The sequence below is a fragment of the Aythya marila genome (genome assembly GCF_965140915.1).
Source record: "Aythya marila genome assembly, chromosome: W".
Lineage (NCBI taxonomy): Eukaryota > Metazoa > Chordata > Aves > Anseriformes > Anatidae > Aythya > Aythya marila.
Genome location: NC_139081.1, coordinates 4,096,554 through 4,118,280, shown reverse-complemented (window position 1 = coordinate 4,118,280; position 21,727 = coordinate 4,096,554). Strand labels below are relative to the sequence as shown.

The 21,727-nt window shown below is 46.4% G+C and overlaps 1 protein-coding gene across 3 annotated transcripts in view; it reads right to left on the bottom strand.

Annotated features, from left to right (window-relative positions):
- The window catches only part of LOC309889449 (ubiquitin-associated protein 2-like), a 117,152-nt gene that overhangs the window by 78,630 nt on the left and 16,795 nt on the right, over positions 1-21,727 (bottom strand). For all 3 annotated transcript variants that reach the window (XM_082782302.1, XM_082782300.1, XM_082782301.1), the window contains exons 3-4: positions 18,886-18,963; positions 17,154-17,264 (exon numbers count right to left, since the gene is read on the bottom strand). In XM_082782302.1, coding sequence (XP_082638428.1) covers positions 17,154-17,264; positions 18,886-18,963 — 189 coding nt within the window. The remainder of the gene's footprint in view (positions 1-17,153; positions 17,265-18,885; positions 18,964-21,727) is intronic.

The following is a 21,727-nucleotide window of genomic DNA, read 5'->3' as shown; positions in this document are numbered from 1 at the left end:
GCCCTAAGGAACAGTACGGATCATAGAGTGGAGTGGAGACACCATGGCTAAGCTCTGTACCAGGTGGGGACTCGATTGTTCTTGTGCACACCAGGACCGATAAGCTGCACTTTTTGCTACCCTGAGCCAAGGACCTGTCATGTTTTGACAAATGCCGTACTCTAGTGTACTTCTGCTCATTATAATATCATTATAATACCAAAACACACCTCCATCCCAAACGCGACCCACCTCCAAGGTGCAACCACCCCGCACTGAGCACGTGCTCTGAATTTCTTGGAGCCTATACCATTAAACAGAGACGGGAGAACTTTTAACCAATCATAACTAAGATATGCTTGACTAGAGTCACTCAAGCTCCACCTAAAAGATAGAAAATAATATAAATTGGGGATGTTAGGGGAAGATACCACCGTCAGGGGAGATACCATCCCGAGTGAATACACCGTCCCAAGGACCTCCTGACTCCTGGGATCAGTCGACGGGCTGAGCCTCTCATCCACCCATTGGGATGCCTTTTGGTGAGATTTGAAGACTTGGTTATGACAGAATCACAGAATTGTAGGGGTTGAAAGGGACATCAAGAGATCATCGGGTCAAATCTCCCTCTGCCAAAGCAGGTTTTCCCTAGACCAGGTTGCCCAGGTAGGCATCCAGACAGGCCTTAAATATCTCCAGAGAAGGAGACTCCACAACCTCCCTAGGCAGCCTGTTCCAAGTGCTCCATCACCCTCACCGTGAAGAAGGTCTTTCGCATGTTGGTACAGAACTTCCTGTGTTCCATCTTGTGACCATTACGCCTTGTCCTGTCCCCACAAACCACTGAGAAGAGGTTGGCCAAATCCCTCTGTCTCCCACACCTCAGGTATTTATACACATTGATGAGATCCCCTCTCAGTCTTCTTTTCTCCAGGCTGAACAGACCCAGGTCTCTCAGCCTTTCCTCATAAGGAAGATGCTCCAGGCCCCGTATCATCTTTGTGGCCCTCCGCTGGATTCTTTCCAGGAGATCCCTGTCTTTCTTGTACCGGGGAGCCCAGAACTGGACACAGTACCCCAGGTGAGGCCTGCCCAGGGCAGAGTAGAGGGGGAGGATCACCTCCCTTGACCTGCTGGCCACACTCCCTTTTAATGCATGCCAGGATCCCGTTGGCCTTCTTGGCCATGAGGGCACACTGCTGGCTCATGGTCAACCTGTCGTCCACCAGGACCCCCAGGGTCCTTCTCCTCAGAGCTCCTCTCCAGCAGGTCGTCCCCCAGCCTGCACTGATAGATGCGGTTGTTCCTTCCCAGGTGCAGGACTCTACACTTGCTCTTGTTAAGCCTCATTTGGTTTCTTCCATGCCCAGCTTTCCAACCTGTCCAGGTCTCATTGAATGGCAGCACAGCCTTCTGGCGTGTCAGCCACTCCTCCCTGTGTCATCGGCGTACTTGCTGAGGGTGTATGCTATTCCCTCATCAAGGTCGTCAATGAAGATGTTGAACGATACTGGACCCAGCACCAACCCCTGGGGAACACCGCTAGTCATGGGTCTCCAGACAGACTCTGTGCCGCCGATCACCACCCTCTGAGCTCAGCCAGTCAGCCAGTTCTCAACCTACCTTCAGTGTCATCACGCAGCACTTACGTGGCAACCAGGTGATCAGGCCCAGTCAGCATGGGTTTATGAAAGGCAGGTCCTGCTTAACGAACCTGATCTCCTTCTGTGACAAAGTGACACGCTTGGTAGATGAGGGAAAGGCTGTGGATGTGGTCTACCAGGGAGAGTGGTCTACCACTCTCTATGGCCTTTCAGGGAGTGTCTCAGCCTGTTCCTGCCATCGGCGGGAGGCAGAGAAACTGCGTGCGTGAGGTGCGAGCAGGTGGATGACCTGGTCCACATGGTGGCGGAGCTCAAGGAGGAGGTGGAGAGGTTGAGGGCCATCAGGGAGTGTGAGCGAGAGAGAGACTTCTGGAGTAACTCCCTGCAGGGCCTCAAGGGGAGGTACCGAGGTGAGACTCCTCAAATGGGGGTGGACCCCCTGCCCTGTAGCTGTCGGGCAGAGGGAGGGGATCTGGGAGCTGAGGAGGAATGGAAACAGGTCCCTGCTCGACATCGCAGGCGACGCCCTCCCCTTCCGGCCCCGCATTACCAAGTGCCCTTATACAACAGGTTTGAGGCCCTGGAGCTCGACAGACCAGTAGCTGAGGAAGAGGTAGCAAGTGTTCCCAGGAGGATGCCTAGGGCGAGGAGGTCGACTCCACGCCTCAGGACTGCCTCCACCAAGAAAGACAGAAGGGTGATTGTTGTTGGAGACTCGATACTTAGGGGAACAGAGGGCCCTATTTGTCGGCCTGACCCTACCCGTAGGGAAGTCTGCTGTCTCCCTGGGGCCAGGGTCAGGGACGTTGCCAGGAAGCTTCCCAACCTGGTAAGCCCCTCTGACTATTACCCTCTTTTGATAGTCCAGGCGGGCAGTGACAACATCGAAGAGAGAAGCCTCAAGGCTATCAAAAGAGACTTTAGGGGACTGGGTCGGTTAGTGGATGGAGCGGGAGTGCAGGTGGCGTTTTCATCCATCCCTACGGTGGCAGGGAGGGGTTCAGAGAGGACACGGAAAGCCCACCTGTTAAACACGTGGCTCCAGGGCTGGTGCCAACGCAGAAATCTTGGGTTTTTTGATCATGGGGCACTTTACTCAGCACCTGGCCTGATGGCCGCAGACGGGTCCCTATCTTTTAGGGGAAAAAGGATCCTGGGCCAGGAGCTGGCAGGGCTCATTGAGAGGGCTTTAAACTAGGTAGGAAGGGGGATGGGGCTGAGGCTAGGATTGTTGGGGCTGAGCCAGGGGGAACAATGGCAAGGCCGGAGGATAAGGCAATGCCCCAGCTGAAGTGCATCTACACCAATGCACGCAGCATGGGTAACAAACAGGAGGAGCTGGAAGCCATCGTGCAGCAGGCAGGCTACGACTTGGTTGCCATCACGGAGACGTGGTGGGACCAGTCTCATGACTGGAGTGCTGCAATGCCTGGCTATAAGCTCTTTAGAAGGGACAGGCAGCACAGAAGGGGTGGTGGTATGGCACTCTATATTAGAGAATTTTTCGTTGTTGTGGAACTTGAGGCTGGGAATGACAAGGTCGAGTCCCTTTGGGTTAGGATCGGCAGGGACAACAAGGCTAGTGTCCTGGTCGGGGTCTGCTATAGACCGCCAAACCAGGATGAGGAGACAGATGAGGAACTCTACAGGCAGCTGACAGAAGTTGCGAAATCGTCAGCTCTTGTACTCGTGGGGGACTTCAACTTCCCTGACATATCCTGGAAGCACAACACAGCCCAGAGAAAGCAGTCTAGGAGGTTTCTGGAGAGCGTGGAAGATAGCTTCCTGATGCAGCTGGTTAGTGAACCTACCAGGGGTGGCACCCCACTAGACCTTCTCTTCACAAACAGAGAAGGACTGGTGGAGGATGTGATTGTCGGGAGCTGTCTTGGGCAGAGTGACCACGAAATGGTGGAGTTCACTATTCTTGGCGAGGCCAGGAAGGGGACCAGTAAAACCGCTGTATCGGACTTCCGGAGGGCTGACTTTGAGCTGCTCAGGACACTAGTTGGTGGAGTCCCTTGGGAGGCGGTTCTGAAGGGCAGAGGGGTCCAGGAAGGCTGGGCGCTCTTCAAGAGGGAAATCTTAATGGCGCAGGAGCGGTCTGTCCCCACGTGCCCAAAGACGAGCTGGCGGGGAAGAAGACCAGCCTAGCTCAACAGAGAATTGTGGCTTGAGCTTAGGAGAAAAAAGAGGGTTTATAAGCTTTGGAAAAGTGGGCAGGCCACTAGGGAGGACTATAAGGATGTAGCGAGGCTGTGCAGGGACAAAATTAGGAAGGCCAAAGCTCATCTGGAGCTCAATCTGGCTACTGCCGTTAAAGATAACAAAAAGCGTTTCTATAAATACATCAACACAAAAAGGAGGACTAAGGAGAATCTCCATCCTTTACTGGATGCGGGGGGAAACTTAGTTACAAGAGATGAGGAAAAGGCGGAAGTGCTCAATGCCTTCTTTGCCTCAGTCTTTAGCGGCAATACCGGTTCTTCTCTGGATACTCAGTACCCTGAGCTGGTGGAAGGGGATGGGGAGCAGGATGTGGCCCTCACTATCCACGAAGAACTGGTTGGTGACCTACTACGGCACTTGGATGTGCACAAGTCGATGGGGCTGGATGGGATCCACCCAAGGGTACTGAGAGAACTGGCAGAGGAGCTGGCCAAGCCACTGTCCATCATTTATCAGCAGTCCTGGCTATCGGGGGAGGTCCCAGTTGACTGGCGGCTAGCAAATGTGACGCCCATCTACAAGAAGGGCCGGAGGGCAGACCTGGGAAACTACAGGCCTGTCAGTTTGACCTCAGTGCCAGGGAAGCTCATGGAGCAGATCCTCCTGAGAGTCATCACGCAGCACTTGCAGGGCAAGCAGGCGATCAGGCCCAGTCAGCATGGGTTTATGAAAGGCAGGTCCTGCTTGACGAACCTGATCTTCTTCTATGACAAAGTGACGCGCTGGGTGGATGAGGGAAAGGCTGTGGATGTGGTCTACCTTGACTTCAGAAAGGCTTTTGACACCGTCTCCCACAGCATTCTCCTCAAGAAACTGGCTGCTCTTGGCTTGGACTGGCGCACGCTTCGTTGGGTTAGAAACTGGCTGGATAGCCGGGCCCAAAGAGTCGTGGTGAATGGAGCCAAGTCCAGTTGGAGGCCAGTCACTAGTGGCGTCCCCCAGGGCTCGGTGCTGGGGCCGGTCCTCTTTAATATCTTCATCGATGATCTGGACGAGGGCATCGAGTGCACCCTCAGTAAGTTTGCAGATGACACCAAGTTAGGTGCGTGTGTCGATATGCTTGAAGGTAGGAAAGCTCTGCAGGAGGATCTGGATAGGCTGCACCGATGGGCTGAGGTCAACTGTATGAAGTTCAACAAGGCCAAGTGCCGGGTCCTGCACCTGGGGCACAATAACCCCAAGCAGAACTACAGGCTGGGAGATGAGTGGTTGGAAAGCTGCCAGGCAGAGAAGGACCTGGGAGTATTGGTTGATAGTCAGCTGAATATGAGCTAGCAGTGTGCTCAGGTGGCCAAAAAGGCCAACAGCATCCTGGCTTGTATCAGGAACAGTGTGACCAGCAGGGCTATGGAGGTGATCGTCCCCCTGTACTCGGCTCTGGTGAGGCCGCACCTCGAGTACTGTGTTCAGTTTTGGGCCCCTCGCTACAAGAAGGACATCGAGGTGCTTGAGCGGGTGCAGAGAAGGGCGGTGAAGCTGGTGAGGGGCCTGGAGAACAAGTCCTATGAGGAGCTGTGGTGTAAATGCCTGAAGTAACTAGGAAAATAAAACTAACATTCACATTTTTGAGGAAAAGGTACAGCATTGAAGAGGCTTTCAGGGTAGGGCATAACTGCATTATCTGAGCGTTCCCTAGGCTCCCAACCTTTGATGCTATCGCGCTGGGGAAACTTGGTGTGCTAGCTCTAAGGAACAGCACGGAGTGTAGAGTGGAGTGGAGACACCACGGCTAGGATCTGTAATCAGATGGGGCCTCGATTGTTCCTGTGCACAAAGCTGCACTTTTTGCCACCCTAAGCCAAAGACCTATCATGTTTTGACAAATGCTGTACCCTAGTGTACTTTTTGCTCATTATAATATCATTATAATACCAAAACACACCTCCATCCCAAAAGCTACCCGCCTCCAAGGTGCGACCACCCCTCACTGAGCATGCGCTCTGAATTTCTCGGAGCCTATTGCTTTAAACGGAGACGGGAAAACTTTACACCAATCATAACTAAGATATGCTTGACTAGAGCCACTCAAGCTCCACCTAAAAGATAGAAAATAATATAAATTGGCCCAAGAGAAAGGGGATGTGAGGGAAGATACCACCATCAGGGGAGATACCATCCCGAGGACAACATCCTTAGGACCTCCTGACTCCTGGGATCAGTCGACGGGCTGAGCCTCTCTTCCCCCCCCATTGGGACGCCTTTGGGTGAGATCTAAATACTTGCTTATAAATCTCTATAGAGTCTCTGATCCTTTTTAACGCGTTTATTTCTAGGCTGCGCACCTGTAACACCTGTAACACCTATAAACACCTGTAACATCTATAACATCTATAACACCTATAACACCTGTGTATTTTATGCATACTAGCTTGCTTTTGCAGACAGTCACTATCGCCGGCAATCCAAAAGAACCTGATTATCTGTTGCTGTAATAAACCATACTTGATTGCATTGTGATAACTCTCATTGAGTGCAACGAGGGTGAGGGTGGTTATCCGTGATAGTTCAGTGTTCTGAATCTAACCAGACCCCCAGGCGGTTAATGCATTTTTGGTGAATGTCCGAACGGACCCCCAGATGGTTAATGCGTTTTTGGTGAATGTCTGAACGGACCCCCAGGCCGTTAATGCGTTTTTGGTGAATGTCTGACTGGACCCCCAGACGGTTAATGTGTTTTTGGTGAATGTCCGACTGGTTCAGTATCCTGAATCTGACCGGGCCCGTAACGGTTAATCAGCTACACCCCTTAACGCGACAGGAGCGGCTGAGGGAGCTGGGCTTGTTCAGCCTGGAGAAAAGGAGGCTCAGGGGCAACCTTATCGCTCTCTATAAGTACATTAAAGGAGGCTGTAGCGAGGTGGGGGTTGGTCTGTTCTCCCACGTGCCTGGTGACAGGACGAGGGGGAATGGGCTTAAGTTGAGCCAGGGGAGTTTTAGGTTAGATGTTAGGAAGAACTTCTTTACCGAAAGGGTTTTTAAACATTGGAACAGGCTGCCCAGGGAAGTGGTGGAGTCACCATCCTTGGAAGTCTTCAAAAGACGTTTAGATGTAGAGCTTAGGGATATGGTTTAGTGGGGACTGCTAGCGTTAGGTCAGAGGTTGGACTCGATGATCTTGAGGGCTCTTCCAACCTAGAAATTCTGTGATACCTTGACTTCAGCAAGGCTTTTGACACCGTTTCCCACAGCATTCTGGGTACTCGTGGCTTGGACTGGCATATGCTTCGTTGGGTTAAAAACTAGCTGGATAGCTGTGCCCAAAGAGTTGTGGTGAATGGAGTCAAATCCAGTTGGATTTGAACACCACTAGTGGCGTTCCCCAAGGCTCGGTACTGGGGCCAGTCCTCTTTAATATCTTTATTGATGATCTGGATGAGGGGATCGACTGCACCCTCAGTAAGTTAGAATCATAGAATATCCTGAGTTGGAAGGGACCCTTAAGGATCATCAAGTCCAACTCTTGACACCACACAGGTCTACCCAAAAGTTCAGACCATGTGACTAAGTGCACAGTCCAATCTCTTCTTAAATTCAGACAGGCTCGTTGCAGTGACCACTTCCCTGGGGAGCCTGTTCCAGCGTGCAACCACCCTCTCTGTGAAGAACCCCCTCCTGATGTCAAGCCTAAATTTCCCCTGCCTCAGCTTAACCCCGTTCCCGCGGGTCCTGTCACTGGTGTTAATGGAGAAAAGGTCTCCTGCCTCTCGACACCCCCTTACGAGGAAGCTGTAGACTGTGATGAGGTCTCCCCTCAGCCTCCTCTTCTCCAGGCTGAACAGGCCCAGTGACCTCAGCCGTTCTTCGTACGTCTTCCCCTCCAGGCCTTTCACCATCTTCGTAGCCCTCCTCTGGACACTCTCCAACAGTTTCATGTCCTTTTTATACTGTGGTGCCCAGAACTGCACACAGTACACGAGGTGAGGCCACACCAGCGCAGAGTAGAGCGGGACAATCACCTCCCTTGACCTACTAGCGATGCCGTGCTTGATGCACCCCAGGACACGGTTGGCCCTCCTGGCTGCCAGGGCACACTGCTGGCTCATATTCAACTTGCTGTCTACCACGACCCCCAGATCCCTCTCTTCTAGGCTGCTCTCCAGCGTCTCATCGCCCAGTCTGTACGTGATGCAGATGCCACCAAGTTAGGTGCATGTGTCAATCTGCTCGAGGGTAGGAAGGCTCTGCAGGAGGATCTGGATAGGCTGGACTGATAGGTTGAGGTCAACTGTATGAAGTTCAACAAGGCCAAGTGCCGGGTCCTGCACCTGGGGCGCAATAACCCCAAGCAGAACTACAGGCTGGGACATGAGTGGTTGGAAAGCTGCCAGGCAGAGAAAGACCTGGGAGTATTGGTTGATAGTGGGCTGAATATGAGCTAGCAGTGTGCTCAGGTGGCCAAGAAGGCCAACAGCATCCTGGCTTGTATCAGGAACAGTGTGACCAGCAGGGCTAGGGAAGTGATCGTCCCCCTGTACTCGGCTCTGGTGAGGCCGCACCTCGAGTACTGTGTTCAGTTTTGGGCCCCTCGCTACAAGAAGGACATCGAGGTGCTTGAGCGAGTCCAGAGAAGGGCGACGAAGCTGGTGAGGGGCCTGGAGAACAAGTCCTACGAGGAGCGGCTGAGGGAGCTGGGCTTGTTCAGCCTGGAGAAGAGGAGGCTCAGGGGCAACCTTATCGCTCTCTATAAGTACATTAAAGGAGGCTGTAGCGAGGTGGGGGTTGGTCTGTTCTCCCACGTGCCTGGTGACAGGACGAGGGGGAATGGGCTTAAGTTGAGCCAGGGGAGTTTTAGGTTGGATGTTAGGAAGAACAACTTCTTTACTGATAGGGTTGTGAGGCATTGGAATGGGCTGCCCAGGGAAGTGGTGGAGTCACCATCCCTGGAGGTCTTTAAAAGACGTTTAGATGTAGAGCTTAGTGGTATGGTTTAGTGGAGGACTGGTTAGTGTTAGGTCAGAGGTTGGATTCAATGATCTTGAGATCTCTTCCAACCTAGACAATCCTGTGATTCTATAATTGGCAGGACGCCCACCATTGCAATTGCAAATAAAATAGCTTCACAGAAGATCCTGTCTGAAGAAAATTATTGAGATTTTTCTCACAATTTGGGGGTTCGTCTGGGATCTTTTTGCCTACCGAAGAGTTCTTGCTACCACCAACAGGAAGGTGCACCCCACTGATTTCAGCGGTCCCATCAGGGGTGGTGGGTTGTCTCGGTATGGCCAGTAAAGGACCGAGACTGTTAATCTGAAGATTAATCTGAAGACAGGCTCCATAAAACACTGGGGAAAAGGGAAGCCACCACAGTCACAGGGATAACTGCTGATAACCCAGACCAGGAAGTCCATGCACAGACCAAGGTAAGGGAAACTTTACCGTATATCACCTTGGGGTGGGTTCGGGGAGACTCTTGTGTGGAATGTGAATGGGATGCACTTATAGTGCAAAGAGAGCGTGGAGTTCCAATCTGTGAGGTTTTGTAGTCCTGTGAGGGGATGAACGATGTTCCCTGGGCTGGAGAGGGACGAAGCGAAAGAGAGATGAGCAAGAGAGAGTCTCAGGGGTTTGGGCCCTTAGGTGTACGGTACCCCGAGCACAGTGAGGTGCTCGGCAGTACACCCCACCTCTCTCCTAATCCTAGGTGAAGGCGTGTGGTACCCTGTGGGTGGTAAAGTCCACAGCAGCACGTCAGGAAGAGCTGGGGATTAAGGGTTCCAAGAGTCAGCAGGGTGGGGTTGGAGACCCTGGGATTGTGCCTAAAAACAGTCCTTTGGAGAGAATGATAAGGATTTGGAAAAACAACCCAAAAACTAGGGAAAAAGATTTAAAATAAAAAGTTACATATTTTGTAATTGTCTGGCCTAAAAAGCCAATAAAAGAAACTTCAGTATTTTGGCCAAAATACAGGTCTGCTGAAAATTCAGGCTTTGAATTTATATGTAAACAATAAGACTCCTTTTTCAGAGGAGGAATCAAGTTATGCTCTCTATAATCCTAATATTGCACCAGAGGCAGTGGCAGCTGCTCCAGGAAGGGAGACAGGGACTGCAATTGATGCTGTCCCTGTAGAAGAAGTGCACTCTAGGCTCTGATAAGAATTATAACAAGGTAGAGGAGATATTGATAATTTCACCTTCCCTGATGCTAATGGTACTAACACTAACCATGTATCCTCTTAGGTGAACTCCTCCGCTCCTTACCAGCAGAGAGGTAAGGAGTTTTAACTTAAACTTAAGGTGTTGTTTCTTAAAAGTCTTTAATTGAGGACCCTATAGAACTAGCAGAGAAGTCAAATCTGTTTCTGAGGCCTAATATGTATTCCAGGGGGAGGGGGGAATGTCAATCTTGAGTATGTTATTCACTGGAGAAAAATGTTTAGGAGGGGAATGGAAGGCAGGCAAAGCTGCCTGTGATGCAGCCTAAATCCTAGCAAGGACAGGCTTTGAGAAGATGTGTCCATGCTAGCCACTTCAAAAATAGGTATCCTAAACAGGAGTATCTGGAACAGAAGGAGGAAGAGAGATTGCTGTTATAAATTCAGAATAGGCGGGGGAGCTGCTGTCAGCCTGTAGTGCTTCGTTTCCACTGGTCTTTCACAGTCACTCTCTCCCCTGCTCTGGCGTGGGGCCCCTCTTGTGGAATGCCAACTTTCCCGGGCTGGTCCTGTGTGGATTTCTCCACAGGCAGTGAAAAATGGGCTCTTTGGGAGCTGCTCCAGGTGTTAGTCTGTGCCACAGGGTCTATATGTCAGGAGGGTGTTGGTCTGGCTTGGGACCCCCTGGGGTCCACCCCCTGCCCCCGATCACCTACTCCTGCATGGGCTCCTCTCTACAAGCTGCAGCATGGAAATTGCTCCACTGTGGTACACCATGGGCTGCTGGGGGGGGGGGTCTGCCTTCCCCACCAGGGGCCTCTCTGTGGGCCAGAGAGGGGCTTTGGCTCCAGCACCTGGAGCACCTCCTCCCCCTCCTTCTGCACTGACCTTGGTATCTGCAGGAAGGTTTCTCACTCACTCTCCCAGCTGCTGTTGTGCAGCAGTTTTCCTTTTCTTGGATGCGCTCTCACAGAGGCACAAACTGCATTGCTCATTGCTTGGCTCTGAGCAGCAGTGGGCCCTTTTGGAGCCAGCTGAAACTGGCCCTTATCTAACCTGGGGCAGCTGCTGGATTCTTCTCACAGGGGCTACCACTGCAGCCCCCCCACTACCAGAACCTTGCCATCAAACCCAATACACTGAGGCAGCTACGTCATTATTGGCCTGTAAAGTATCAGGGCTTAAATTAACTAATGAAACCCTAAATGTGATGGGGGTAGAAGGGACTGGGAAAACAGTGCCACTTTTTGAGGACACCAAGCTGAGACTAGGGATAGAATGATCACTGGGCAATAATTGCATGCACCCGAGGCAGGGACTAACTTGTTGGGAAAGGATTTACTATTTGAATGCCCATTTTCATTATTAAAGAATTAGTCTGGAATAAGTGTTATTAATGGGGTACTCTCAGGCCCTGGGAGCAAAGATATATTTGCCTTTGAGTGGAAAGACCCTGAAATGGGGTGGAATGCAGATGGATAATTTCACCTCAGGGCTTTACAGGACCACCAATTTATTTAGGGACATTCTAGAAGAAATTTTGGAGTAATTCCAACCTCCAAAGGAGGTGTTACTGTTACAAATATGTGGAGGATCTTTTATTGTCAGGACAGGAGAAAACAGTCATAAAAGAAGCCACTAACAAGCTATTCAACTTTCTGGGAAAACAGGTCTTGAAAGGATTGGAAAATAAATCACAATACATAGAAAGAGAAGTACTTAGGGCATGTATTGTCCGATGGGGAATGAAGAATAAATCCAGAGAAGATTGAGGGAATTATTGAGCTACCCCTACCCGAAACTAATAAGAACTAAAGAGTTTTAAAAGAAAGAGGTTAAGGAATCAGGAGTCACGAAGTCTGAACTAAAATAGATACTCCCTGAGGGGAGAAAAATGCTGAATAAAGTGCTAATGAGTCAAGTATTAGCTAATACATCAAGTGGATCATTGGGAATTCAAGCAATATGTGACACTGTTCTATGGAAATATGTATGTGTAGGAATATATACATACACACACTGGCTGAACACGTATGCAGCAGTTGTGTAGTATGTCAAAAGGTAAATAGGAAAATTATCCAGTCAGCCTAAAGGGGGGGGGGGGGGGGGGGGGGCGAGAACCAGGAATTCAACGTTTCCAAAACATACAGGTAGATTTTACAGAGCTCCTTAGAGTAGGTAGATGTAAATACTTATTAGTCTTTGTCAATCATTTGTCAGGGTGGGTGGAAGCTTTCCCTTCAGTATTTTTCAGTATCTGCAACTGTGAACATAGTAACTAAAGTAATTCTAGAACAAATAACTCCCAGATATGCAATTGTTGAAAATATTGACTCTGATCAAGGAAATCACTTTATGCCAGAAACATTGCAAAGGCTAATGTGGACTCTAGGAATGAAGTGGAAATTTCACACTCCTTGGCATCCTTCCTCTTCTGGAAGGGTGGAGCAGATCAGACAGTAAAGAAGCAATTGACTAAGTTCTGGAAACTCAGCTTCCCCAAACAAAGTGCTTACCTTTGGCACGTCTCCGAATTCAAACTGCACCAAGAAAAGATGTGGGAATTTCACCATATGAAATATTCTTTGGATTGCTGCACATGGACAAAGGGAATGGATTACCTCAAATTGAGACAAAAGATGCTTTTCTTAAGAACTATATACTCGGGCTGTCATCCTCTTTGTCATTTCTCAGGACCTGTGGACTGTTAGCTCAAACCGCACCCTTGGAAGCCCTGATCGATCCATTCCAAGCAGGAAGTTGGGATCTGATGCAAACATGGAGAGAATTGAAACTGCAACCTGAGTGGGACAGACTGTTTCAAGTGCTCCTGACTACTGAGACAACAGTAAGAACAGCTGAGAGAGGGTGGACTCATTCCTGGGTAAAAGCATCAGTTAACCCTGATACCTGAGAGACTGCCTTAACAAAGACTTTTAAGATTAAAACTGTTAAAACTATCTATTGTAAACCTTTACCTTTTCCTTAGAAGAACTCTTAACGAATTAATGAGTAAAAGGGATTGAATTACACAGAATGGGAGTGTTTCCAGGGAACACTCCCTGTAAGTGGGAGAAGGCAGGGTATTTAATCCCCGCCAGAAGAATCCTTATTAGTTTGTGTACTAACACTGTACAAGGTACAAACTGTACAAGGTACAAACTGTACAAGGTACAAACTGTACAAGGTACAAACTGTACAAGGTACAAACTGTACAAGGTACAAACTGTACAAGGTACAAACTGTACAAGGTACAAACTGTACAAGGTACAAACTGTACAAGGTACAAACTGTACAAGGTACAAACTGTACAAGGTACAAACTGTACAAGGTACAAACTGTACAAGGTACAAACTGTACAAGGTACAAACTGTACAAGGTACAAACTGTACAAGGTACAAACTGTACAAGGTACAAACTGTACAAGGTACAAACTCGTCTCAGCTTTAATATAAAAATCCAACCCCAAAATAAATTCAGGGATAATATCAGTTCCACATGAATATCTGTAGGAGTTGAAAACAAAATGCCTAAAACACTTGCTAAGTATAGCACAGCAACTCATTATGCAATTGCATGGTTAGTCTATTGAGCCATAGTTGCAAAGCAAAGAAAGGTATTATTTGTGAACCATTAAGATGGGAGATGCTTTTAATGTCTCCACCTCTAGGAGCTTATAGTCTGGATAAGGTATTCAAGCAGGAAAATTGCATATGCAGATAAGGTGCCGTCAAGCGCAAAGCACTAGATTGTACTGGGTCTGGCTAGGATGTTAACTTTCCCTGCAGCAGCCCATACAGTGCTGTGCTCTGCACTTGTAGCTAGAACAGCAGTGGTATCACACCAGGGTTGTGTCTGCTGCTGAGCAGTGCTGGCACAGCATCAGGACTCTCTCTAACCCTCCTAGGGGGTGGACAAAGAAGTGAGAAAAGAAACATCACCAGGGCAGCTGACCTAAACCAACCAAAGGGATATTCCATACCATGTGGTGTCACACTCGGCAATAAAATGTGGAAACCGGAAGAAGGGAGGGTTCTCATTGTGAAAACATCGGTCCTCCTCCCAAACACTGGCTACATGCATTAGAGCCCTGTCTCAAGGACATGGTCAAGCATTGTTCATTTGTGGGAAGTACAGAGTAATTTCTTTCCTCTGCACTTCCACACAGCCTTTGTTGTTTTTTTCCCCCCCCTTCCCCTTTTTTTCCCTTTAGTTAAAATTGTTTGGTTAATAATAATCTTTCCTTAATTGTCTTTTTTTTTTCCCCCTTTAATTAAATTATCCTTATTTCAACCTGTGAGTTGTTCTTTACTTTACTTCTTCTCTTCCTCATCTAAGGAGGGGGAGTGAGAGCACGGTTGTGGTGTTTAGCTGCCTAGCACAGTAAAACCACCACATAGATAGAGCCCATGGCTTCACAACAGGCAACTACATGAAAAGAAGGTTGACTATCAGTAATTTGGGTCCTGTGATCTCTTAATTCACACAACAGCAGCTCAGAAACCCTCTCAAGGTAGGCAGTGACCAGCTAATCCCATCTGCCTAGAATAAAAAAGAAAAAACTAACACTACCAAACAAGCAGATGGCAAATCAGCTTGCAAGTATAAAGTCAATGTTTTAGTGTCTTGTTTGAGAGATTAAGTACTAAAAGAATGGTTACTCATTTTTTGTAGCGGTATAGGTTAGAAAGAAGCTGAAGTCACTTTTCAATTTCATATCTGGTATTGAAGACTACACTACCATAGGACAACTTAGGTAAAGCACAGATGGTGCTGATTAGAAGTGCAAAACTACTTGTTTGAGCAATGCCATGTTACTTGTTTAACTGAAAGCTTGGTCTCCTCCAGTAACTATCACATGACTTCACATGTGTAACTGCATTGCACACTAAGACCCTCCAGGAGTTTGAGATACTTTAAAGGAGAATAAATAACTGCACTGACAACTTAAGAACCAAATCTAGATGGTTCAGAATGCACTACATTGCTAATGGGTATGGTGCCAAGTGATCTTCAATTGTTTTAAGAAATCTCCAAAAATGGATGATTCTATAAATCTTAAATAAAATACTATAGTAACACTTTATACAACCTAAGTATCAGTAAAAAGAACTATGAAAGCATCAGATCCATGCTTTATCATAAGTAAGATTTTCAGACAACCACAAGGATTTCAGGATTTGTGAAGTTTATTATTATTCATATAGGGAAAAAAAAATCAATATAATTTGGAAGAACACTGAGAAGCTGGGTATAGCACTATCTCTGGGCACAGGTATGCGTCATAGACCAAAGCTGCCTGCCTTTGTAAACTACAATTTCAGCTGAGGATGCTGAATTACCATTGCGGACTTGACCCTTGAAAATATGTAACAGAAGCCTTCTTGCTGCCCTGATCTTGGGGTGCAGGGGGAAAAGGAATCTGAAGTGTTCCCCCTTTAAACTACCTTCCAAAGTTTTAGAAATTAAAATATGGTTGGGCATAAAATGGCTCTTACTCCTGTAGCAAGCTAAACAAACACAAGTCTTAGGCAAAGAAGCATGCCCTTCTCTACTCTCCTCCAAAGCCTGACTGTCACAACAGTTGCAACTGAAAAATCTTCATAAAGAGAGTACAAAGCCTTAAGGATCACAGCCTTAAAAAAAAAAAAAAAAAAAAAAAGCTGGCGGAGTACTAAAGAGATTATAGACAGACTCCATAGCTATCACTCCCTGCTCTAATTCCTCAAATTGGATAGATACATATTCTTCCAAATGAGGTATAAAAAACATGTAGTGCATCAAAGCCAAGTGAAGCTAGAAACAGATTAAGGAATCTGCATTCAGAACAAGTATTACCTCTGCTTCCAACTTTATACCAAATCCATGGTAAAGCTCTTTTGAAGGAAAATGGCCTCACAACAAACCCCTGAAGTTGGAGGGTCCACACTTCCATAAGCAATGTGCCTTCACACACTGATGTAGACCCTTCTAATTTTTTCCTCCTCCCTTGTCCAGCCCTTCACGTTCTCTGTATTTGAGTTGCATTTTCTATAGTGAGAACAATGGGTTCAGAGGGACTTGCCAACATAACAGAACATGGATGTGTTGCCTCTTATTGACAGATGAGTTCAGAAAGTTTCTTCCATGTCATGATCAATTATAACAGTCTGCTAAGGTAAGAAAGCATTTGACATTCTTCAACCAGAAAACTATTCTGAACTAGAAAATGACAAGTACAAGACAACACAAAAATGGATAGCACATCACCAAGATACATTTAATCAAGGTGAAATGCTCTCTTCTCCTACCAACTTACCCACACACTCAGCATTACATACTTTTATGCTTGAGATGATCAACTCTTACAAATAAAAAATGGAATAAAAATAAAAGTCCCCTTGGTTAGAATTATATGTGGCCTAGATTTGGGACACGGGGGTTCGTTTCCTCATTAACACTAAGCAACAGAACACATCCTGATAAATCACAGGAAGCACTACTGAACATTTGACAGTAAAGTAACCAAGTCCGTGTTTCTTTCTCAATTTATATGAGAGAGAATCTAGTTGACTGTCTCAGATAAGCTGTTAGAAGCCCCTCCAGCAAAAGCTTCAACCACAATTTCTTGAAAACTCTTGGGATAAAAACAAAAAAAACACATGCTATGCTAACACTGTTCCTATATACACAGTTCAGTTTTCTCTTTCAGTTTCTCTGTGAAGTAAGGCTAATGAGCAACAGTGGGGAAAAAAAAGCAACTACTTTCTGTATTCTCTTCTGCCACTATTAGTTTTCAATGCATCTTTCAGATATGGAACACTCCTCCAAACCTCAATACTCGCAATGCATACCTACAAAAGTTATGTGACTTCAAGTATCTGCCTCCCTTTTTAGGTTTACAAATATTTCCCTTTGTGGCACACAGTATCACCTCAGGTCTCATGACTGTGGCACTACAGAGTAACTACAAACAGATCAGCAGAACACAGGACAGTGCCCCACTGAGCTCTGCTGCAGAGAAAATAGTAGCACATATATAAAAGATGGAGAACTCTGCAGAAGATCAGCAGAACACCCGCAACATTTTCAAGTTTCAGCCTTTATGCACAAGATAGAGAAGCTGCCCTGATCTCCATTTCCTCCAGAGGAATTTCAGTGGAGACATGGAAAATTAAATTCTTAAATATGACTTTCCCAATTATTTTCTCAAAGTAAATTGCTACAACAAGAAATAAGAGCAGTTTAATAGAGAAGGAAAACCTTACCGTGTCTGAACTTCCTTCCAGCAATATGTTGATAGCTCTGTTCACATCCCCATTACAGTCATGTAATGCCACTATGCACTCATCCTGGTTTTTCCCCGTCACTTCCATAAGCTGGCAATAAAAGTCACACATTAAAATATCCAAAGTATCATCATAAAGTAAGAGTTAATACCACCACAGATTCTAAGCAAGTATGCAGCTGTGTCAGAGCAATCTAAAATCCTAAATAAAGGTATCTACACTTCACAGATCTGCTTAGTGTTCAGGTAAGAGGCAGGATGAAACAAGTTTAAATAGTAATCAAGAAAGCACTCTCTTGTACTTTTTCCCTTCATGCTTGCAAGTTTGTTTACAAGCAAATGCTGTCACCCCATAGATACCTGTGTATGAGGGTAAAGACACCAGAAATCAGGACAGCTCCATTATCTCCCCCTTTATCTCACTGTGTGAGTACAGCCATAAACCATGGTGGAGAACAAATCCACCTCAAAAAACATCCAGACTGAGAAAAAGGTTAACTTTTCCAGTCAGCTCAGCTCCTTCAATCCGTTGTAGCATAAGACCACACGAACAGGCTACGCGATGACTGCTTAAGGAAAGCTGGTACTGAGCTATGCTTTGTGGGCCTGCAGTACACAACCTGAGGAGTAGGGAATGGATATAAACAGCTTGTCAGGGGGCATACAGTACCCCCACACAGAAAAAAAAAAAAAAAAAAACAAACACAAGCTAGAAATATATATGCACATATGAAATATTGTACATTTCCTAAGCAGAATTTAACTCTTATCATTATCCCAATCAGCAGAGCTACAGGCACTACTGATCAAAGTCCCTTTACTTCAGAGCATACAGGACTTCACTTTAGTACTGCAACAAAACAAGTTTATAAACAAGAATAAAAAGCAGTTAACAGTGACTGAGAAGTTTTTAAAAAGGGAAGGAAATTGAGAAATCTGCCCCCTCTGCTGCATCAATGCATTCACAATAGCTCTCTTCTCTGAGTGCACTCCTACGTTCTACATGAGTTGTGACATGTTCATTAAGATAAAAACACCAATACTCTGAGCAGAACAGGTAGCTGAATCCTCAGTACTGCTTGAATTAACAATCTCAGCTCTAACAGCATAACAGAAGCCTAAATATATATATATATATATATATATATATCCAAAGCTCAGCATGGTAGAAGAAATGGTGTTAGATTTTGTTTGCAGTGTAATTCCACCATTTTCACATACAGATTTGGGAGGTCAGATTAAAAAAAACTACATAACACACCACTTCAATTCACCTTTAAGCTTTGATTAGATTTTTACTTTTCCTGAAAAACAGCTGTTTTAGCAAACTCAGTTTACACAGGTGACAAATTTTTCCCCTGTGCATGTACATGCAGGCAAGCTGAATGCACTCTTTAGAATAAAGATCATTAGGACCATACTAGAAATACGGAGTCTGCAAGAGACATCAGCACAGATGAATTTTGGATGAACGGCTTATCTACAAAGGATAATACACCAGTATGACTACACAGCCAGAGCTACATTACCATACAACGTCTTATAAACAGAATTTTAGTAGTGCAATAAGAGCACCTTTTCCTAGTTAAACTTATGTAATTCCAAAAAACATTTCATCTAAATTATAAACAGCTACTCTAACTCCAAAATGTAAGCCAGCCTAGAGACACCTTAGTGCAGGGTGTAAGAAGTCTGTGCTGTAAGGAACATACTTGTTTCACTTTATCTTCAAAGTCTGCGTCGTTCTTATCATAGATCATCTGAGCAAGGCGAATCTGTTCTGCTGTTGCCTGAAAAAAAGGCAAAAATCCAATGAAGTTCACTGAAAGTAACAATATCCTTTTAAAAAGTATCGCCTAGTATCACTATCTTCTCCACCTTTTCTCAAAGAGAACGCAACAAACACTGAGGTGCTACAAGGAAGGGATTAACATTTGCTCTTCTACATTCATTTTACATTAAAAAGAAGTTTACTAGAACAGAAGCAATTTCAACACTTGGTTTTGATGCTTAAACCACAGTTATGGACCATTACATAGATAACTACGTAATAAAATTAAATTTACTATGGAAGCCTATATTTTGATATTTTACTCCTACTTTTATTTAGCAACTATCACTCCAAAGTTAGTTTTATCATAAAAAGCACATTTTCCTAAATTAACCCCATCTGCGATGATGCCCACTCACATCACCTTCCATGACTCCCCCAAGAATGTGACCATAGATTTATAAGCATTCAAAGAAGACAGGGTTGCACCTCAAGACTCTGCCTATGAATAGCTGCACTAACACTCATCTCTGAAAATTAGTAAAGGATCTTGCTATTTATATTTGCGTAGTGGGTTTACATGACAAGGTTTTGGTAGCAGGAGTCCATAGGGGTGGCTTCTGTGAGAAGAAGCTGCCCCATGTCAGGTAAGGGCCCCACTGCTGACCAAAGCCGAGCCAGTAAGTGATGTTTTTGAGCCTCTGAGAGCAGATTTAGGAAAGAGGGGAAAAAAAAAAAAAAAAAAAAAAAAAAAAACTCTGCTACACAGCAGCTGGGAGAGTGAGAGAGGAGTGAGAAACAGCCTTGCAAGCACCAAGGTCAGTGAAGAAGTAGGGGAAGGGGGTACTCCAGGTACCAGAGCAGAAGTCCCCTGCAGCCTGTGGTGAGGACCATAGTGAAGCAGGATGCCCCCCTGCAGCCCATGGAGTACCACGGTGGAGAGCAGGGTTCCACGCTGCAGCCCGTGGAGAGAAGCCCACACAGGAGCAGGTAACCTGGCAGGAGCTGCTGCCCGTGGGGGACCCAGGTTGGAGCAGTTTGCTCCTGAGGGATGGACCCTGTGGTACGGACCCATATCTGGAGCAGTTCTGGAAGAGCTGCTGCCTGTGGGAAGCCCACACCGGATCAGTTCATCAAGGACTGCATCCCGTGGGTGGGACCCCACAGCACAGGGGACGAGAGTGACCGAGAAGGAGTGGCAGAGAAGAAGTGCTGTAGACTGACCACAACCCCCATTCCCCCATGCCCAGGGGAAGGAGGTGAAAAAGGTCAGATGGGGGGAAGGCATTTTTGGTTTCTTTCCTCTGATTCTCACTTCTCTAGCTTGTTAGTAATAGGCAATTAATCTTATTATCTCCCTACTCTGAGTCTTTTTTGCCCATCATGATAGTTGTTGAGCGATCTCCCCATCCTTATCTCAACCCTTGAGCCCTTTTCATCGTATTTTCTCCCCCTTCCCCTTTGAAGAGAGGGAGGCAAGAGTGCAGCCATGGAGGAACACAGATGCCCACCCAAGTAAAACCACCACAATTCAATGTCTATGTAACATTTCTGGACCACAAAGCCACACTTGCAGCTTCTCTAGTTGTCAGACTAAGAAGGATGGATGCAGTAAAACAAATCCTAATATGTTATGGTTGCCCCACACAGAAAGCAACTCAACACCCACTAACGTCTCAGCAGATACAGCTACTCTTCAAAACATGGCATTTTTAGTCTACTTGAACTGGATTCCCATGAAAATGCCGAAGATAACTGTATGTTACATGATCCTGAACCTAATTTGATTTCTGCTCAAATAGTAAAGATGTCTGTCTCTTGCTGGAGAAGGCTGATATTGAAGAGCTAAGACCCAAAATGCGTGTTCATGTGCTGCAAAATATTTCATTAAGAAAGAGACCGCTTCATCCACTGAAATTCTTAAGTAAAAGGATTCATCCCGGGCAGCTGACTGAACCTCACCTTCCAGAGTATCACTTCAGAGAATACCAACGCGTTCTGAGCCTCAGGAGTTTGATTCAGCCCCACCCTGCTTTGCTGTTGGAGTTTACCACAAATACAAGCTCTGGAGAAGGTCGCTAAGTGCAAATGCTGAGAAGAATCTAAAAGTTACTCCTCAGCAAATAAGCAGCTGATGGTGTATGGTGGAGTTACTGCAGCTGTCCCAGATCCTTGAGGGAAGTGACATTTGCCACGCTGAGAGGCAATGTTCGAAGACAATTAGTGATCGTAACAGAGTTAAGGACACCTTGCTATTTTACATTTCCCAAGTACCATACTGACAGCTTCCTACATCAGCTGGTAACACAGAGAGACTACCCTGGAGTTCCCAGCCCCAAGCCCTGTGCTACCCAGAGCACTATACCACCACAGCAGCCTCCCAGCCCTGCACAAAGAATCCCTTGCTTGGTGTCCACTACGAGCTCAGAGAACAAAGAGGAAAATGTCCACCACATTCAGAACTCATGCCTTACTGCATCCTTTTGCTCAGTCTCCTCAGGCCCACTGTAATTTTTAAACTCAAGACATTTCCTTTACAGATATCCAGAGAAGAAAAATTTAGACAATGCAATTTCCGTACAGACATGACCACATATTTGACCAGAAACAGGAAGTCATTAAGATTCATTTGTTAATGACTTTTTTTTTTTTTGAAGTCCACATTAGACAGAAATGCACCAATTTTATAATATGAAGTGTCTGACGGTACCTTCAATTTTCCTGTGTAAGCAGAGAGCTTGGAAATTCGCTAATGTTTATGCCAGTGGACTACACTCATACAA